Consider the following 20,042-nt stretch of genomic DNA (forward strand, 5'->3'; position numbering starts at 1 on the left):
AGGCTAAATTCTTACCTTTTTGAAACATACAAAGCAAAGAGAATTGATATCTAAGTTCCACAAGCAGAAGACTAATGTGCATATGACTTATGTAACCATGAGGGATGACCTCAGGACCCTGTAGGGGTTTTTTCACATTTTTAAAAATTGAAATATAATTTTTTTACAACGTTGTGTCCATTCCTGCTGTAGGAACATATGAATCAGCTATGTGTATACATAAATCCTCTCCCTCTTGAGCCTCCCTCCTGCCCCCCATCACACCCCTATGGGACCTTGTGTTCTGCTGAGTTGTTTCTCTGGGTTACAGCTTCCCATGGCATCTGGATCCACCATAATGGACCCCATCTGTCTGGTAAGAAACCAGAACAACCAGCTGACAGTAAATCCCAGAGCACTGAAGATTCTGGAGCAGATATCTCAGCCTGTGGTGGTGGTGGCCATCGCAGGGCTGTATCGGACCGGAAAGTCCTACCTGATGAACCGCCTGGCAGGACAGAACCATGGTGAGTGTTGTTCAAAACCCTTTACTTGGAAGCCGTGATAACACAATCTGCTGATCATCCTCTTCTAAGGTCATGTTAAGGAAGAGCCTAACTCCCTACTGAAGAAAACATCTAATTCTCACCACCGAATTTATAACTTCAAACCCATCCCTCCACAATGTTAACTCTTGTATTCAGTAATCAAAAATTCCCAGCCTCATCCAAACATCTACCTCATTCGTCCTGATCCTATCCTCTGCCCTCTGCTCAGGAGCTCATCTTCAACAATCATTCCCTTCCCTTCTCCTTCACCACGTTTGCCCTAAACCACAGGGTCATTTCAGGTAGCACACAAATGTTGTCCAACATGTTCTGTTTTTTGAAAAGAATAGAAGGAAGTACAGACAGATGAATCTCTGTAAAACCCATATCTCAATGGGGCTACCACCCATCTTTTTTTGCTTCAGTTAATTTGCTTATTTCCAAACTTTGGTAAATTATACCTTCTTTTTTCTCTTTTTCCTATTATTAACTATAACACATACAGAATGGTGCATAAAATATACATATATAAATACTGCAAAATTGATAAACATAATGTAATCATCTGTCTAATCACTACTCAGATCAAGAAATAATACTTCAACACCCAAAATCCCAAGTTATGCCCTCTCACACCTTCATTAGACTTCACCAGTGTTCTGATTTTCATGGGGTATTCTTTCACTCTTCCTTTTAGAAAATTAGTTCATATTATGTTTCTGTATTTGTAAAACATGAAGTGAAAGTGAAAGTCGCTCAGTCGTGTCCAACTCTTTGCAACCCCATGAACTGTACAGTCCATGGAATTCTCTAGGCCAGGATACTGGAGTGGGTAGCCTTTCCCTTCTCCAATGGACCTTCCCAACCCACGGATCAAACCCATGTCTCCCACATTGCAGGCGGATTCTTTACCAGCTAAGCCACACCCAGGTTGTAAAACATAGCTTGAACTTAATACAAGGGGAACTAAATTGTGCCAATTATTGGGGTCTTGCTTCTTTTGCTCAACAAGAAGTTAATAAGGTTCATCTAGTTTGTCATACTTGACTGTAATTTATTTTTGTTCAGTACTTTATAGTATGCTATTGACAAAGGATAGAAGAATTCACTCATTGTTAATGAACACTGTTATTATCTGTAGTTTACCTTTTATGGATGCTTCTGTTGTGAATATTGTTGTGTCTATCCTGGTGCACATGTACACTAGCTACCCTTGTGTGATAGACTCAGAAGTGTAACTGCTGAGTCATAGAGTCCATATATTTTCAGGCACTCAAGACAATATCAAACAGTTTTTGAAGTTTTCTGTGCAATTTTTGTGCTTATTAGCAGTAACTGGAATTCTCCACATCATTAAAAAAATCTGGTAAAAGACACTTTAACTTTGACTGATCTGGTGTCTATACAGTTGCATGTTATTCGCCTCACTACAAATAAGCATCTGTACCTTTGACATATTAATTTACTCTTTACATTTCCAATTTCATGAAATCTTTCTTTTTCTAAAGAGTTGCTTTCTTGGTTCTTATTGATTTTAGGAACAACCTGCCAATGTCTTGGCTATTGCTATCTAAGAAAACTACACACCATTTATTTCTTAATGCCTTCTTATGTGGTTCAGTGTCTCAGCATGATTAGGGAGTAGAACCTCAGCCAACTAAAATCTAAGAATCTTAGCTATTTCTCAGTGTCTCTCTCAGACTCTCTCTCTTATCTCTCTTACTCTATTTTCTTCCTTTCTTCCACTTCTTGCTTTGCAATCTCCCATTGGCCTCAAACAAAAACATTTTATATTTCCCTTTCTTTTAGAGAAACTCTTGACAACTAGTCAGGGGAGGACTGGTTTCTCTGTCAGGCTATATTACTTAGTATGTCATTTTTGAGTGATTAGAGATTTGAAAACTGTGAGAAAGGTTATCAGTCAAGCGTTTAAACAATCAAGGTGTTTCAACAACATTCTTTTTAGTCTATGTGAGACAACATCCGTTAATAAGGGGGTGAATGTCATCACTGATACAATGGATATGAACTTGGGCAAACTTCAGGAGTTGGTGAGGGACAGGGAAGCCTGGCTTGCTGCAGTCCATGATGTTGTGATGAGTCAGACTTGACTGAGCAACTGAACAACAAATTCTGTTACTAAGGCAATCATTCAGTTATGTTTTAAAGAACTTGAATTGTGACTCTACTACTCCAGCTGTATGACAAGAAGACAAAAACCAAAAATCAAACAAAATTGGTGCCCAGTCAAGGTCCACGAGCAGAACTAAGTCAGTACACTCTGCCCTTGTTGTGACTCCTTTGTCTGTCCTTTACCTCACATAACTGACAGTGATGACCCCCAGTTATACCTTGTTCTTTCTCCATGTGGGAAATGGGAGCTTGTGTTTCTTGGTATTAATCGGCAAGCAGTGTGAAGCCATCACGATGTAGAAGAGTGCAGATCATCTCAGGTGTTGTATCCTCTCTGAACAGAACACACAGGATATGATCATTGAACGGCCTGAGCCGTCCTGAACTATACTCCACTAGGGATATCATCATATCCATTTCTAGTCTCATTGAAGGGACCTTGGGCATCTGGTGGGCACTTAACATCTTGAACTATAGATAAAATGCACTGCCTGCAGCTTTTAGGCATATACCTCACATAATCTCCCTCTGGGCCTTCCTGGTGTCTCAGTGGTAAAGAATCTGCCTGCAATGCAGCAACCATGTGAGACTCAAGTTAGATAGCTGGGTAGGGAAGATGCCCTGGAGGAAAAAATGCAACCCACTCCAATATTCTTGCCTGGGAAATCCCATGGACAGAGGAGCCTGGTGGGCTACAGCCCAAGCACACACACAATCTCCCTCAGTTGTTTTAAGACTCTAGAAAGAAGGGCAAACAATTCTCATGGGTTTTTTCTGATTCACTGCTGTAATATCAGCAACTTTGAGTCAATGAACGAAGAATTCATCATTTCTTGAAGAGGAGAACAGAAATGAGGAAAATACAGGGAGGAAGGGAAGGAAAAATAAATCTATTAAGAGGTGTATCAGTCCAGGTCCTGGAAGGACACACGGAAGTCACTTAAGGGGTAAATCAAGATGTTTAATGAAGAAATAATCACAAAGGAACAAGCAGAACAAAAGGAATCAATGATGGATGCAGAAGAAGTCAGAGGGTGGCAGGACCAATGGCCATGTAGCCTTTATATCTTCTGTAGTGTGAAGAAGCAAGCAATGAATGGATTTCAGAATGTGACAAAGACCAGAGCTACTGGATGGAGCTAAACAAAAGGAGATGTGGTCAAGGTAGAGGAAGAGAGGCCCCGGGACAACGTGGCTCACGAGGGTGGAAGCCAGGGGAACAGGAGGCTTACTCCTGATCTCCTGCTGGTACTGCTGGGACTCCATCAGAAAGTAGGGAATATGGGAACTCTTCAGTATCAGATAACTAGAAAGGTTAATAGAGTTTACGTTGACCTCTTAATGTGACACAGTATGAGCCATTAATGTTAGAAGGTGAATAAGGGACATTAAATATTTCTTGGGAAGGTCCTGAGTATGTGTAGCACTTGTCCTTGCTGAAATGGAAACACCTGTCCCAACCCAGGCACTCACATTCCAATCATTTTACCAAAGCAATCCCTGGGTAGCCTGCACTCTCTGCTCTTCCACTGTGTTGCTTAATCCTCTTTTTTTGTGCAGGTTTCCATCTGGGCTCCACAGTGCAGTCTGAAACCAAGGGAATCTGGATGTGGTGTGTGCCCCACCCCTCCAAGGAGAACCACACTTTGGTCCTTCTGGACACCGAGGGTCTGGGTGATATGGAGAAGGTAAGGCAGGGAATCTTCTTTATTCCTTACTCTACTTACATTTCAATTTCCCACCTCAGTTCAATTTTTATGACATGTCCCAATCAAATTATGCCAATCAAACTATGAATAATGAGGCTAAAAAACCTTTCCTTGAATTTATTCTATAATAAGTTCAATAGTTTGGTTATTATAGATCAGTTCAGTTCAGTTCAGTTCAGTCGCTCAGTCGTGTCTGACTCTTTGCGACCCCATGAATGACAGCATGCCAGGCCTCCCTGTCCATCACCAACCCCCAGAGTTTACTCAAACTCATGAACATCGAGTCGGTGATGCCATCCAACCATCTCATCCTCTGTCGTCCCCTTCTCCTCCTGACCCCAATCCCTCCCAGCATCAGGGTCTTTTCCAGTGAGGCAACTCTTCTTATGAGGTGGCCAAAGTACTGGAGTTTCAGCTTCAGCATCAGTCCGTCCAGTGAACACCCAGGACTGATCTCCTTTAGGATGGACTGGTTGGATCTCCTTGCTGTCCAAAGGACTCTCAAGAGTCTTCTCCAACACCACAGTTCAAAAGCATCAATTTTTTGGTGCTCAGATTTCTTCACAGTCCAACTCTCACATCCACACATGACCACTGGAAAAACCATAGCCTTGACCAGACGGACCTTTGTTGGCAAAGTAATGTCTCTGGTTTTTAATATGCTGTCTAGGTTGGTCATAACTTTCCTTCCAAGGAGTAAGCGTCTTTTAATTTCATGGCTGCAGTCACCATCTGCAGTGATTTTGGAGCCCCAAAAAATAAAGGCTGACACTGTTTCCACTGTTTCCCCATCTATTTCCCATGAGGTGATGGGACCAGATGCCACCATCTTAGTTTTCTGAATGTTGAGCTTTAAGCCAACTTTTTCACTCTCCTCTTTCACTTTCATCAAGAAGCTTTTCAGTTCCTCTTCACTCTCTGCCATAAGGGTGGTGTCATCTGCATATCTGAGGTTATTGATATTTCTCCCAGAAATTTAGATTCCAGCTTGTACTTCTTCCAGCCCAGCATTTCTCATGATGTACTCTGCATACAAGTTAAACAAGCAGGGTGACAATATACAGCCTTGACATACTCCTTTTCCTATTTGGAACCAGTCTGTTGTTCCATGTCCAGTTCTAACTGTTGCTTCCTGACCTGCATACAGGTTTCTCAAGAGGCAGGTCAGGTGGTCTGGTATTCCCATCTCTTTCAGAATTTTCCACAGTTTATTGTGATCCACACGGTCGAAGACTTTGGTGTAGTCAATAAAGCAGAAATAGATGTTTTTCTGGAACTCTTGTTTTTTTGATGATCCAGCGGATATTGGCAATTTGATCTCTGGTTCCTCTGCCTTTTCTAAAACCAGCTTGAACATCTGGAAGTTCTCAGTTCATGTATTGCTGAAGCCTGGCTTGGAGAATTTTGAGCATTACTTTACTAGCGTGTGAGATGAGTGCAATTGTGCAGGAGTTTGAGCATTCTTTGGGATTGCCTTTCTTAGGGATTGGAATGAAAACTGACCTTTTCCAGTCCTGTGGCCACTGCTCAGTTTTCCAAATTTGCTGGCATATGGAGTGTAGCACTTTCACAGCATCATCTTTAAGGATTTGAAATAGCTCAACTGGAATTCCATCACATCCATTAGTTTTGTTCATAGTGATGCTTCCTAAGGCCCACCTGATTTCACATTCCAGGATGTCTGGCTCTAGGTGAGTGATCACACCATTGTGATTATCTGGGTTATGAAGATCTTTCTTGTACAGTTCTTCTGTGTATTCTTGCCACCTCTTCTTAATATCTTCTGCTTCTGTTAGGTCCATAGCATTTCTGTCCTTTATCGAACCCATCTTTGCCTGAAATGTTCCCTTGGTATCTCTAATTTTCTTGAAGAGACCTCTAGTCTTTCCCATTCTGTTGTTTTCCTCTATTTCTTTGCACTGATGGCTGAGGAAGGCTGTCTTATCTCTCCTTGCTATTCTTTGGAACTCTGCATTCACATGGGAATATCTTTCCTTTTCTCCTTTGCTTTTCACTTCTCTTTTCGCAGCTATTTGTAAGGCCTCCTCAGACAACCATCTTGCCTTTTTGCATTTCTTTTCCATGGGGATGGTCTTGATCCCTGTCTCCTGTACAATGTCACGAACCTCCATCCATAATTCATCAGGCTCTCTGTCTATCAGATCTAGTCCCTTAAATTTAATTCTCACTTCCACTGTATAGTCATAAGGGATTTGATTTAGGTTATACCTGAATGGTCTAGTGGTTTTCCCCACTTTCTTCAGTTTAAGTCTGAATTTGGCAATAAGGAGTTCATTATCTGATCCACAGTCAGCTCCTGGTCTTGTTTTTGCTGACTGTATAGAGCTTCTCCATCTTTGGCTGCAAAGAATATAATCAATCTGATTTTGGTGTTGACCATCTGGTGATATCCATGTGTCGAGTCTTCTCTTCTGTTGTTGGAAGAGGGTGTTTGCTATGACCAGTGCGTTCTCTTGGCAAAACTCTATTAGCCTTTGTCCTGCTTCATTCCATACTCCAAGGCCAAATTTGCCTGTTATTCCAGGTGTTTCTTGACTTCCTATTTTTGCATCCCAGTCCCCTATAATGAAAAGGACATCTTTTTTGGGTGTTAGTTGTAAAAGGTCTTATAGGTCTTCATAGAACCGTTCAACTTCAGCTTCTTCAGTGTTACTAGTTAGGGCATAGGCTTGGATCTGGACCTAACATTCCAGGTTCCTATGCAATATTGATCTTTACAGCCTCAGACCTTGCTTCTATCACCAGTCCCATCTACAACTGGGTACTGTTTTTGCTTTGGCTCCATCCCTTCATTCTTTCTGGATTTATTTCTCCATTGATCTCCAGTAGCATGTTGGGCACCTACCGACCTGGGGAGTTCTTCTTTCAGTATCCTATCATTTTGCCTTCTCATACTGTTCATGGGGTTCTCAAGGCAAGAATACTGAAGTGGTTTGCCATTCCCTTCTCCAGTGGACCACATTCTGTCAGATCTCTCCACCATGCCCCGATCATCTTGGGTGGCTCCACACGGCATGGCTTAGTTTCATTGAGTTAGACAAGACTGTGGTCCTGTGATCAGATTGGCTAGTTTTCTGTGATTATGCTTTTGGTGTGTCTGCCCTCTGATGCCGTCTAGCAACACCTACTGTCTTGCTTGGGTTTCTCTTACCTTGGACATGGGGTATCTCTTCACAGCTTCTCCAGCAAACCGCAGCTGCTGCTCCTTACCTTGGCAGAGGGGTATCTTCTCACGGCCGCCCCTCCTGACCTTGAATGTGGAGTAGCTACTCTCAGCCCTCCTGCATTATTATAGATAGATCTTCTTATTTTCAGCACTGAGACAAAAAATGTGCTGTGCTGTTGCTTAGTTGCTCAGTTGTATAGAAGGAACATACCTCAACATAATAAAAGCTATATATGACAAACCCACAGCAAACATTATCCTCAATGGTGAAAAATTGAAAGCATTTCCCCTAAAATCAGGAAGAAGACAAGGGTGCCCACTCTCACCACTACTATTCAACATAGTTTTGGAAGTTTTGGCCACAGCAATCAGAGCAGAAAAACAAATAAAAGGATCCAGATAGGAAAAGAAGAAATGAAACTCTGACTGCTTGCAGATGGCATGATCCTCTACATAGAAAACCCTAAGACTATACCAGAAAATTACTAGAGCTAATCAATGAATATAGTAAAGTTGCAGGATATAAAATTAACACACAGTTATTCTTTGCAACCACATGGACTATAGCCCATCAGGCTCCTCTGTCCATGGGGATTCTCCAGGCAAGAATACTGGAGTGGGTTGCCATGCCCTCCTCCACGGGAGAGGAAAGATATAAGTTAATAAATATTTATTGGGCATCTGAATCCCAGGGCTTTGTGTTAAATGCAACAGGTATCACAGTGATGGAGCTAAAGGCCCAGAGCTCAGTTGGGGAGGTAAGAAATATGCAGTGTTATCAGCACATGGAACCATGTTTACACAAAGTGATATATCAGTTGTTAGTTTGGGAAATCTGGTGAAAGCTAGACTGATAGAAGTCTGGCTATGGTCAGAAGACTATAACCAGTCTCCCACCAGTTATAGTGGTGGAAGACTATAGTTATAGTCCAGTGGAAGCTATAACTCATGGGAACAATGGGCTCTACTAATTGAGAGCTGTGGAGTTGATGGGGTTGTAAGTAGAAACCATGAAATAGAGTTTCTCTGAATAAAAATCTAATTTAATAAAAAATATTTAATAAAATAACATTTTTTTAAAATTAATAAAATTTAAAGGTCTATTTAACAAAAATCTATTTTATATATATTTTTAAAGTCTCCAGAAAATCTCCTTCTATACAAGGAACATTTTATTCCAAGGCTCTGGGCATTGTCAGTGAACTCTTAACTGAAAAGCTTTGTAAATGGGATAATTTTAGATACTTTGACTTTCTAGTGTTAAGCTACAACCAGTTTTTTCTCCTTATTTGTAATAATCTGCATCTAAATTAAATGTAGGAGCTTTGAATCTTGGGTTTCATCACTGCAGAAAAGAGTTGGGACATGAATTCATGAATTCTGAATTAGAAATCAAAATTTAACTTATTCAGTAATCACATTAGTGTCAACCCAAGATGGTCTATGATTCGTAATAGATTGTAGTTTTAATAACCTGTGTCTTTTATCTAACCTCACTTGCCATAAGCCAAAGCACAGCAAACTGCACACTGATAGCAGCAGAACCACTTGCTGGTCTCACTATCTGTAATGTATCTGGGTGAAAAAATTGAAAGTGTTAGCCACTCAGTCGTGTCCAACTCTTTGTAACCCCTAGACTGTAGCCAGCCAGTCTCCCCTGTCCATGGAATTCTCCAGGCAGGAATACTGGAGTGGGTAGCCATTCCCTTTTCCAGGGGATCTTCTGGACCCAGGGATCGAACCCAGGTCTCCTGTATTGCAGGCAGATTCTTTACTGTCTGAGCCACCAGGGAAGCCCAAGAAGTCCATATAAATCAGTTCCAAAGTCACTCATGACTTGTTCTGAATATCATTTTCCACCTCATCTACTACCACACGGGTAACATCACTTCAGCCAAATAAAATAACCTGGTAATACCTCTATATAACCACAGTTTCTGGCAATCATGATCAGATTCTGTGGGCCCTTCCACTTGCATGGTCCGTGAAGTGACTGAAGTGAAAGCCCTCAGTCATCCAACTCTTTGCGACCCCATGAACTATAGAGTCCATGGAATTCTCCAGGCCAGCATATTGGAATGGGTAGCCTTTCCCTTCTCCAGGGGATCTTCAAACCCAGGGATCAAACCCAGGTCTCCCGCACTCCAGGCAGATTCTTTACTATCCCACATTGCAGGCAAATTCTTCACCAACTGAGCTATCAGGGAAGCCCTAGAGCTTCACAAATCTACTTTCTGTCAATTCTTTAATGCCCAGTTCTTTTCAGCTTAATGTCATCACATCACTGTAAGACACGATCACTCTTGGCTTTGAATGCACAGAGTATTTTTTTTTTCTGTCTTTGTGGTATTACTCCTTTGTCTATTACAGTAACACATTTGGTTCCACACTGAGTTATCATCTTGGATAAATATGTATGTTCCCATATGTATCTGACCCTCCAGAAAGCCGTCTCTCTAGGGTAGGGATTATTATGTGGAACTTTATATTCAAGTAAGTCAATGAGTATCTCCTGTTATCTAGATGAACAGTTAGTAGTTGAATTTAATTGATTAGTATTTCTATTCCTAATATACATCATGATCTAGAAAATGTTGCAAAAGGAATCATTGTCCACTTTCTACTGGCAGACTTATGTTCCAGGTGCTGTAGTAAACATTCAAACATATATCAGATGTCATTCATTTCTGTTAATAGCTAATCACACAAAAGAGCTTAGATGGGTCAATATCAACACCAGAAAAATTTGCATTTAGTCCATGGTGTCACAAAGAGTCAGACACGACTGAGTGACTGAACTGAACTGAGCTGAAAATTTATGTTGCTTGCCTTACTATCGAGTTACGTACTGCTGTTACAGCAAATGAACAATGAATGAGAGCATGAGGAGCAGCATCCTCACCCTGTAATGTACTTTCTAGGGGGACTCCAAAAATGACTCGTGGATCTTTGCCCTGGCCGTGCTCCTGAGCAGCACCTTTATCTACAACAGCATGAGCACCATCAACCACCAGGCCCTGGAGCAGCTGCAGTATCCTTCCAGAGCTGAACTAGCACTTTTAATTGAGTTTATGGGAATAGCAACTGACACCGTTTCTCCTTTTCCACGACGCCATTCTGTTGACTGATGAGATGGTAAAATGGGGCAAAAGGGAATAGTTGTAAAACTTGTTTTGGGGTAGGAGCTGGAAATTTTGTTGGAGAGTGCTTCTTTTTCCTTAGCTAAGATCCCAGCTATGTGACTGAATTAACGGAGCTGATCAGAATCAAATCATCTCCCATCTCCGATGATGTAGAGGACTCAGTCGAGTTTGTGAGATTCTTTCCGGACTTTGTCTGGGCTGTGCGGGATTTCATGCTGGAGCTGGAGTTAAATGGAAACCCCATCACTGAAGACGAGTACCTGGAGAATGCCTTGAAGTTGATTCCAGGTATCAGAGCAGGGGCAAGGTGGTAGAAAGCTCAGTAGGAAATGGGATCAAGAGCCCTGACATTCAGCACTTGATGTCAATCTTAATTTGGGGTTGGAATGAGGCCATGCTAATGGTTCCTGGTGAATGACTGGTGGGTGGCTTCAGTCATTGTTACTGGAAAAACTTCAGAGACCAGAGCATAAGCTCACTGAAGACATTTAGAATCTAGTATTAAACAAACGATTTTAGAAAAATCATGAAGAAAAAGTCTCACATACTGTATTACATATTAAGTGCTTCTTCTTTCCTCTTTTAGAAAAATAATGCATCAAATTGAAATTGGTAGAATTAGAAATCATAAGGTAAATAAAAGGATTAATTTGTGAAATATTGATACACTTCACAGAGTGTTTTTTATTACCCATATAGATATATTCTTAATAGATAAGCTATTTATACTCTAATTCATTCAAAAGAAAAGCATTGCTACATCCTTCCAGTGAGACTATCAGATCTTCAAATGGTTTCTCATAACATCATACTCTTCATTCTAGAGCCTTACACCATAGGTACGTGCATGCTCGTGTGCTCAGTTGCTCAGTCATGTTTGACTCTTTTCAACTCAGTGGACTGTAGCCCGCCAGGCTCCTCTGTCCTTGAGATTTTCCGGGCAAGAATACTGGAGTGGGTTGCCATTTCCTCCTCTGGGGATCTCCCCTACCCAGGGATTGAACTCACATCTCCTTTGTCTCCTGCATTGGCGGGTGGATTCTTTACGACTGAGCCACCTATAACCTCTCTTACGTGGTATATGTCATATTCATATGCTAGTTGGTTACTCAGATTATGTTTAGCAGAGAGAATAACAGGTGGTACCTAGAAGTAATATTGATTTTTTTTGTTTAATCATATATTTACACTTCCAATAAATACTTATTAAACTGATGGTATATGCCCCAAATCTCTCCATATGATACTGTCACATACAATAGAAAGTGTTGCAGAGGACTGATAGAGTGTCCTCATTTCCTTTAGGCCAATCTAACCATGAGATTATGTATGCTACAGTCATCTCAAAACATATTTATAGAATGTGCATTTTTACTCGATTTTATAAAGCTTTTCTTTCCTGTATATCATTTGTTCCCAATGTGATTTCTTTCCCAGATATATTGTGAATATCCTTATTTCCACCGTTACTTTTCACGTCTGAAATAGAGGTTGTAACTTCAGAATAGTGTTTTTGACAGTTATTTGGGTTGGTTGATCTTTCAAGAAGCACCTAATAAATAATTGGTCCAGTGCACACTATGCAATGGCTGAGGAAAACAAAAGTTTCTTCAGTTGGTATAAACAGTTCTTTTTCCTCCCCAGAAGCATTTCCTTCAGTCTTGGCTCAGTATAAAAATAGAGTTTCTATGGTAGATTAGTGTAAGGTTGATTTTCAAATAGAAAAGATTTACAGGCATGGGAATTAGAGTGAGTGCACAAATTCCTGGAAATCAAAGTCCTCAGCCCCCTTACAAGAGTCTGTCTCTTCTTTGATTATTCTTTTCTGCTTTTGCAGATGCAAATCCCCAAATTCAAAATTCCAACTTACCCAGAGAGTGTATCAGGAAGTTCTTTCCCAAACGGAAGTGTTTCGTCTTTGACCGCCCTGCAAGTAACAGAAGACAATTACTCCATCTTGAGGAAATACCAGAGAACCAACTGGATGGGAATTTCCAGAAGCAATCAAAAGTTTTCTGCTCCTATATCTATACCCATGCAAAGGCCAAGAGCTTAAAAGAGGGAATCACTGTCACTGGGACAAGTGAGTCTCCTTTGCTACAGCATGTCTCTCTGTGATTCACTGTGGGTGAGGAATGTGTGGTGGAGTTGAAGTTGTAAATGTACTCTGGGATTGTCAGTAATGGTGCTTTCTTCTTTTTTCCTTTATTAATTGTGTTCTCTATATAATTTGGAAAATCAGATATTCATTAAAATATGAATTTTGAGTTAAAATTTCTTCATTAAAATATCCTTGTATGAGGCTTTTTTGAAGCATACCAAATCTCATGAAACTATTGGGTTGCCCAGAATGTTCTTTCAGGTTTTTTAGTAAGATATTATGGAAAAACCCAAACAAACGTTTTGGCCAACCCAATATTACTATAAAGATATTTTAAGGATAGACATATTCATGGTAATGAACCACTGAGTAGATAAGTGTTTCTAGTGAGGATATACAAGGTATTCTGTGAATTTACATGAATCAATAATAAGTAGTAAGTCATGAATCCATGTAAACTCATTGAGAGTCTGAGAAAGAAGTGTAAATATAATCTTATGTGATGCTGGCTTCGTGCCCATGTCAGTGGGGCAGTCACATAATGCCCAGTGCTGAGATGGGCCTGCTTGCTTTAAAGTTTGTATCATGGTCTGGAAATTCTTGATGATATGTTTACATGTGGCACTACATTTTCATTTGCAAATAGTGCTCACAAAATATGCAGTTTACTCACATATATATAAGTTCTTTGTATTTTATTACAATGGGAAAAGTGTTACAGAAGAACTTTGAACATATTGTTTGAGATAATTTGGTGAATATTTTATTGTGATTAACTGAGAACTATCAAATAGAGTGCATAGGAGACACAGTAATGTTACTATAAGAAGTTATAGAAGGTGGAGGATACAATGATGAGGATAAGGATGAAGATGAGGAGAAGAAAGAAAACCTCAAATTCAATAAAACTTTAATAGTTTTAAGTGTACTGATCTAAAGTCCATAAAACGAGGGAGAATGTTCTGTTTCTTTTCGAAATATACTGTGTCATTCAGGGCTGGGAACTCTGGTGGAGGCCTACGTGTATGCGATCAACAGTGGATCAGTTCCTTGTCTGGAGAACGCGGTGACAATTCTGGCCCAGCGTGAGAACTCAGCAGCTGTGGAGAAGGCAGCTGACCACTACAGTGAGCAGATGACCAAGCGACTGAACCTCCCCACAGACACGCTCCAGGAGCTGCTGGAGGCGCACGCAGCCTGTGAGAAGGAAGCCATTGCAGTCTTCATGGAGCACTCCTTCAAGGATGAAAAGAAGGATTTCCAGAAGAAACTTCTGGTAATGTAGCCTAGAATATAGCCTTCCTGATACCTTTTCTTCTAAAAATGTACTTAGGCTCCTTCTTTTCACTTGTGGTTCACATGCCTCTCATTTATAAAAGGAGTTTGGATTCATGTGAAAGACAGGACTCTACAGGCTACATTCCATCCTTTGTTCTAAAAACTGGCCTCTTCATTTTCTACTGTAAACAAATTACCCTGTACTTAGCTGTTTAAAACAACACACATTTATTAACTCAAAATTCTTCAGGTTAGATCCCAGCTTAGGGTGTACAGGTGATATACTCTGTGTACAACAAGATGGGGTGGGGAGAAGGCTCAAATGGGCTTAATAATACTCCCAAAAATAAATAGTAAACAGTTTGTCATAGGATAAGAAGAATTTGATTTGAGCCAAATGAAGACTAGTGCCCTGAAGATACACATACAAGAAGCATTTGAATTGAGTTCCACTGGACTCCAAAATGGGGATGGGGTTGGAGGGGGGGTTGCTGCAAGACCCTCAATATAGGCAAAACCCACAAAATTACCTGTATTATTGGTTAAGAATTAACAAAGTTAGAAAAAGTTGGAGAGAAGTAAGAGTGCTTGTTAAAGGATTGTTTGGAGTCTGAAACCATTGCCTATTTGCAATGGGATCTTTGAGACCATGAGTTTACAACTCCCAATTGCTATTATAGCAGATACTGTTTTGGGAATGGATAGTGGCATCCTTGAGTATGATAAAGTTAAGAAGATTGAAGTTCTCAGTGATGCAGAAACATGCCTGAAACCACATCTACAATGGCCACCAAGCTCAGTTTTGAATTGCTGCACAAGTTATTCCATTTTGATTTTTAAATGTATTTCTTTAATGATTAAAGCAGATGTAAATGCTTGCTTGATAGGCCGCAAACAGGTTATTGTATTTAGCATAAAGTTGAATTTAAATCGTGTATAAGCCACACTGTCCTCCCCCTGTGCAAACATGTGAATATATCTTTCTTCAGCACTCATATTGGCTCTGGAAAACCACCCTGCTCCATCATTTAGCCAGCAATGGTGCCCTGTATTCCTCTTTTGCTGCTCATCTCTCTGATTACCTTTTCTGTCACCAAAAAAAAATGAATAGATGTGAAAGACTTATGTGATTCCCTATGGTAATGTCCACTAGGGTCATCTCTACTTTTTAACGTATCCTATGCTATATAACATAATCTAAATGCTAATAGAGTTTTGCAAAGAGAACGCACTGGTCATAGCAAACACCCTCTTCCAACAACACAAGAGAAGACTCTACACAGGGACATCACCAGATGGTCAACACCGAAATCAGATTGATTATATTTTTGCAGCCAAAGATGGAGAAGCTCTGTACAGTCAGCAAAAACAAGACCAGGAGCTGACTGTGGCTCAGATCATGAACTCCTTATTGCCAAATTCAGATGTAAATTGAAGAAAGTGGGGGAAACTACTAAACCATTCAGTTCAGTTCAGTCACTCAGTTGTGTCCGACTCTTTGTGGCCTGGTGAACTGCAGCACACCAGGGTTCCCTGTCCATCACCAACTCCCAGAGTCCACCAAAACCCATGTCCATCCAGTCAGTGATGCCATCCAACCATCTCATCCTCTGTCGTGCCCTTCTCCTCCTGCTCTCAATCTTTCCCAGCCTCAGGGTCTTTTCAAATGAGTCAGCTCTTCTCATTAGGTGGCCAAAGTATTGGAGATTCAACTTCAACATCAGTCCCTCCAATAAACACTCAGGACTGATCTCCTTAAGGATGGACTTGTTGGATCTCCTTGCAATCCAAGGGACTCTCAAGAGTTTTCCCCAACACCACAGTTCAAAAGCACCAATTCTTTGGCACTCAGCCGTCTTTATAGTCCAACTCTCACATCCATACTTGACCACTGAAAAAACCATAGCCTTGACTAGATGGCTTTTGTCGGCAAAGTAACGTCTCTGCTTTTTAATATGCTAACCAGGTTGGTCATAACTTTCCTTCCAAGGAGCAAGTGTCTTTTAATTTCACGGCTGCAATCACCATCTGCAGTGACTTTGGAGCCCAAAAGAATAAAGTCAGCCACTGTGTTCACTGTTTCCCCATCTATTTGCCATGAGGTGATGGAACCAGATGCCACCATCTTAGTTTTCTGAATGTTGAGTTTTAAGCCAACTTTTTCACTCTCCTCTTTCTCTTTCATCAAGAGGCTCTTTAGTTATTCACTTTCTGCCATAAGGGTGGTGTCATCTGCATTTCTGAGGTTATTGATGTTTCTCCTGGCAATCTTGATTCCACCTTGTGCTTCCTCCAGCCCAGCATTTCTTATGATGTACTCTGCATATAAGTTAAACAAGCAGGGTGACAATATGCAGCCTTGATGTACTCCTTCCCTATTTGGAACCAGTCTGTTGTTCCATGTCCAGTTCTAACTGTTGCTTCCTGACCTGCATATAGGTTTCTTAAGAGGCAGGTCAGGTGGTAGGGTATTCCCATCTCTTTCAGAATTTTCCACAGTTTATTGTGACCCCCACAGTCAAAGGCTTTGGCATAGTCAATAAAGCAGAAATGGATGTTTTTCTGAAACTCTCTTGCTTTTTCGATGATCCAGTGAGGTTGGCAATTTGATCTCTGGTTCCTCTGCCTTTTCTAAAACCATTCAGTTATGACCTAAATCAAATCCCTTATGATTATACAGTGGAAGTGACAAATAGATTTAAGGGACTAAATCTGATAGACAGAGTCCCTGATGAACTATGGACAGAGGTTTGTAACATTGTATAGGAGTCAGGAATCAAAACCATCCCCAGGAAAAAGAAATGCAAAAAAGCAAAATGGCAGTCTGACGAGGCCCTACAAATAGCTGTGAAAAGAAGAGAAGTGAAAAGCAAAGGAGAAAAAGAAAGTTATATACATTTGACTGCAGAGTTCCAAAGAATAGCAAGGAGAGATAAGAAAGCCTTTCTCAGTGATCAGTGCAAAGAAATAGAGGAAAACAACAGAATGGGAAAGACTAGAGATCTCTTCAAGAAAATTAGAGATACCAAGGGAATATTTCATGCAAAGATGGGCTCAATAAAGGACAGAAATGCTATGGACCTAACAGAAGCAGAAGATATTAAGAAGAGGTGGCAAGAATACACAGAACTGTACAGAAAAGATCTTCACGACCCAGTTAATCACAATGGTGTGATCACTCACCTAGAGCCAGACATCCTGGAATGTGAAGTCAAGTGGGCCTTAGGAAGCATCAAGACTATCAAAGCTAGTGGAGATGATGGAATTCCAGTTGAGCTATTTCAAGTCTTAAAAGATGATGCTGTGAAAGTGTTGCACTCAATATGTCAGCAAATTTGGAAAACTCAGCAGTGGCCACAGGACTGGAAAAGGTCAGTTTTCACTCCAATCCCAAAGAAAGGAAATACCAAAGAATGCTCAAACTACCACACAATTGCACTCACCTCACACACTGGTAAAATAATGCTCAAAATTCTCCAAGCCAGGCTTCAACAATACGTGAACAGTGAACTTCCAGATGTTCAAGCTGGTTTTAGAAAAGGCAGAGGAACCAGAGCTCAAATTGTCAACATCTTCTGGATCATCGAAAAAGCAAGAGAGTTCCAGAAAAACATCTATTTCTGCTTTATTGACTATGCCAAAGCCTTTGACTGTGGGGGTCACAATAAACTGTGGAAAATTCTGAAAGAGCTGGGAATACCAGACCACCTGACCTGCCTCTTGAGAAACCTGTATGCAGGTCAGGAAGCAACAGTTAGAACTGGACATGGAACAACAGACTGGTTCCAAATAGGAAAAGGAGTATGTCAAGGCTGCATATTGTCACCCTGCTTATTTGACTTATATGCAGAGTACATCATGAGAAATGCTGGGTTGGAGGTAGCACAAGGTGGAATCAAGATTGCTGGGAGAAATATCAAAAACCTCAGAAATGCAGATGACACCACCCTTATGGCAGAAAGTGAAGAAAAACTAAAGTGCCTCTTGATGAAAGAGAAAGAGGAGAGTGAAAAAGTTGGCTTAAAACTCAACATTCAGAAAACTAAGATGGTGGCATCTGGTCCCATCACCTCATGGCAAATAGATGGGGAAACAGTGGAAAGAGTGACTGACTTTATTTTTTGGGGCTCCAAAATCACTGCAGATGGTGATTGCAGCCATGAAATTAAAAGACACTTGCTCCGTGGAAGTAAAGTTATGACCAACCTAGACAACATATTAAAAAGCAGAGGCATTACTTTGCCGACAAAGGTCTGTCTAGTCAAGGCTATGGTTTTCCAAGTGGTCATGTATTGGACTATAAAGACGGCTGAGCACCGAAGAATTAATGCCTTTAAACTGTGGTGTTGGAGAAGACTCTTGAGAGTCCCTTGGATTGCAAGGAGATCCAACCAGTCCATCCTAAAGGAGATCAGTCCTGGGTGTTCTTTAGAGGGTCTGATGTTGAAGCTGAAACTGCAGTACTTTGGCCACCTGATGAGAAGAACTGACTCATTTGAAAAGACCCTGATGCTGGGAAAGATTGAGGGCAGGAAGAGAAGGGGATGACAGAGGATGAGATGGTTGGATGGCATCATCGACTCAATGGACAGGAGTTTGGGTGGGCTCCCCGAGTTGGTGCTGGATAAGGAGGCCTGGCGTGCTGCAGTTCATGGGGTCACAAACAGTCGGAGACGACTGAGAGACTCAACAGAATTGAAAGACATAATCAATGTTCAACTTACTTACAGGTCCAGGAATGTGAATACCAGGGAGAGAATTCTTGGTGATGATACTTCTGCTTACCATTGCCATATTCATGAAAACTTTGTCTTTTAGTCTACCTTTGTCAATTCTCCCAGTTAAAAAATCTCTTAGAGGACAATCAGATCAATTATAGTTTACAAGTACAAAAGTGAAAAATAAGGCTCCTATATTTTCGTACACTGAACCCCTCAATGAAGCAAGAATTCAGAAAGAGTTCAAAATTCTGTTGGGTATACTTAACTCATTAAATTAGGCAATTGATTAGCTATGTATTAATAGATATCTTTATCTATAGCACCTAGTTTGCATAGGAAGCCCTACTTCAAGTCATAATTGAGCTTTCCATTTTTCATTGTTGATGGATGGATCACAATTAATCCTATTACTGTTAAAGAACAATGGAATTCACAGCTACCAATCTGTCAGTTCACAGATACTGAGACTAAGCCAACAGAGTTAAGAGACTTCCTATAAGTCACACAAAGAGTTGGTCAGATCTAGAACTAAAACTGGAGAAGGCAATGGCACCCCACTCCAGTACTCTTGCCTGGGAAATCCCATGGACAGAGGAGCCTGGTAAGCTGTAGTCCATGGGGTCGCAGAGTCAGAGACGACTGAGCAACTTCACTTTCACTTTTCACTTTCCTGCATTGGAGAAGGAAATGGCAACCCACTCCAGTGTTCTTGCCTGGAGAATCCCAGGGACGGGGGAGCCTGGTGGGCTGCCGTCTGTGGGGTCGCACAGAGCCGGACACGACTAAAGCGACGTAGCAGCAGCAGCAGGAGAACTAAAACTAGTCTCCTGACTCTGTATCTATTATTCTGTTTCTCATGTGGCCTGATGTTGTGCAACTGCTTCCTTCAAGAGGATCACAGTTGGACTTTCTCTTCTAACAGCTTCTTTCTATTGAATTTCTCTTCATTTCCTTGACAGGTCATGATCAAGAAAAAGAAAGAAACTTTCATGCTGCAAGATGAAGAAGCATCTGTCAAGTATTGTCAGGCTGAGCTTAAGAAGCTTTCAGACCCCTTGATGAAGAGTATTTCAAAAGGAACTTTCTCTGTCCCTGGAGGACACCGTCGCTACTTAGAAGCAAGGAGCAGGTTTGAAGAGAACTATAAACTCATTTCCAGGAAAGGAGTTAAGGTGAGGAGTAAGGGGATTGGGGAAGAACAGAAGATTGGAGTCAAAGGGTCTTGGCTGGTTCTTTTGAACCA

The 20,042-nt window shown here is 41.0% G+C and overlaps 1 protein-coding gene across 4 annotated transcripts in view; it reads left to right on the forward strand.

Moving 5' to 3' along the window:
• LOC122676933 (guanylate-binding protein 6-like) overlaps positions 1-20,042 on the forward strand; it is a 33,208-nt gene that overhangs the window by 3,681 nt on the left and 9,485 nt on the right. For all 4 annotated transcript variants that reach the window (XR_006335673.1, XR_006335674.1, XM_043876536.1 and 1 more), the window contains 7 exons: positions 311-506; positions 4,221-4,348; positions 10,478-10,587; positions 10,791-10,987; positions 12,537-12,782; positions 13,796-14,076; positions 19,759-19,971. Coding sequence is in view for 2 of the 4 variants with exons in the window: in XM_043876536.1 (XP_043732471.1) it covers positions 317-506; positions 4,221-4,348; positions 10,478-10,587; positions 10,791-10,987; positions 12,537-12,782; positions 13,796-14,076; positions 19,759-19,971 (1,365 nt within the window). In the remaining 2 variants the exon portion in view is untranslated. The remainder of the gene's footprint in view (positions 1-310; positions 507-4,220; positions 4,349-10,477; positions 10,588-10,790; positions 10,988-12,536; positions 12,783-13,795; positions 14,077-19,758; positions 19,972-20,042) is intronic.

The sequence above is a fragment of the Cervus elaphus genome, chromosome 20 (assembly GCF_910594005.1).
Source record: "Cervus elaphus chromosome 20, mCerEla1.1, whole genome shotgun sequence".
Lineage (NCBI taxonomy): Eukaryota > Metazoa > Chordata > Mammalia > Artiodactyla > Cervidae > Cervus > Cervus elaphus.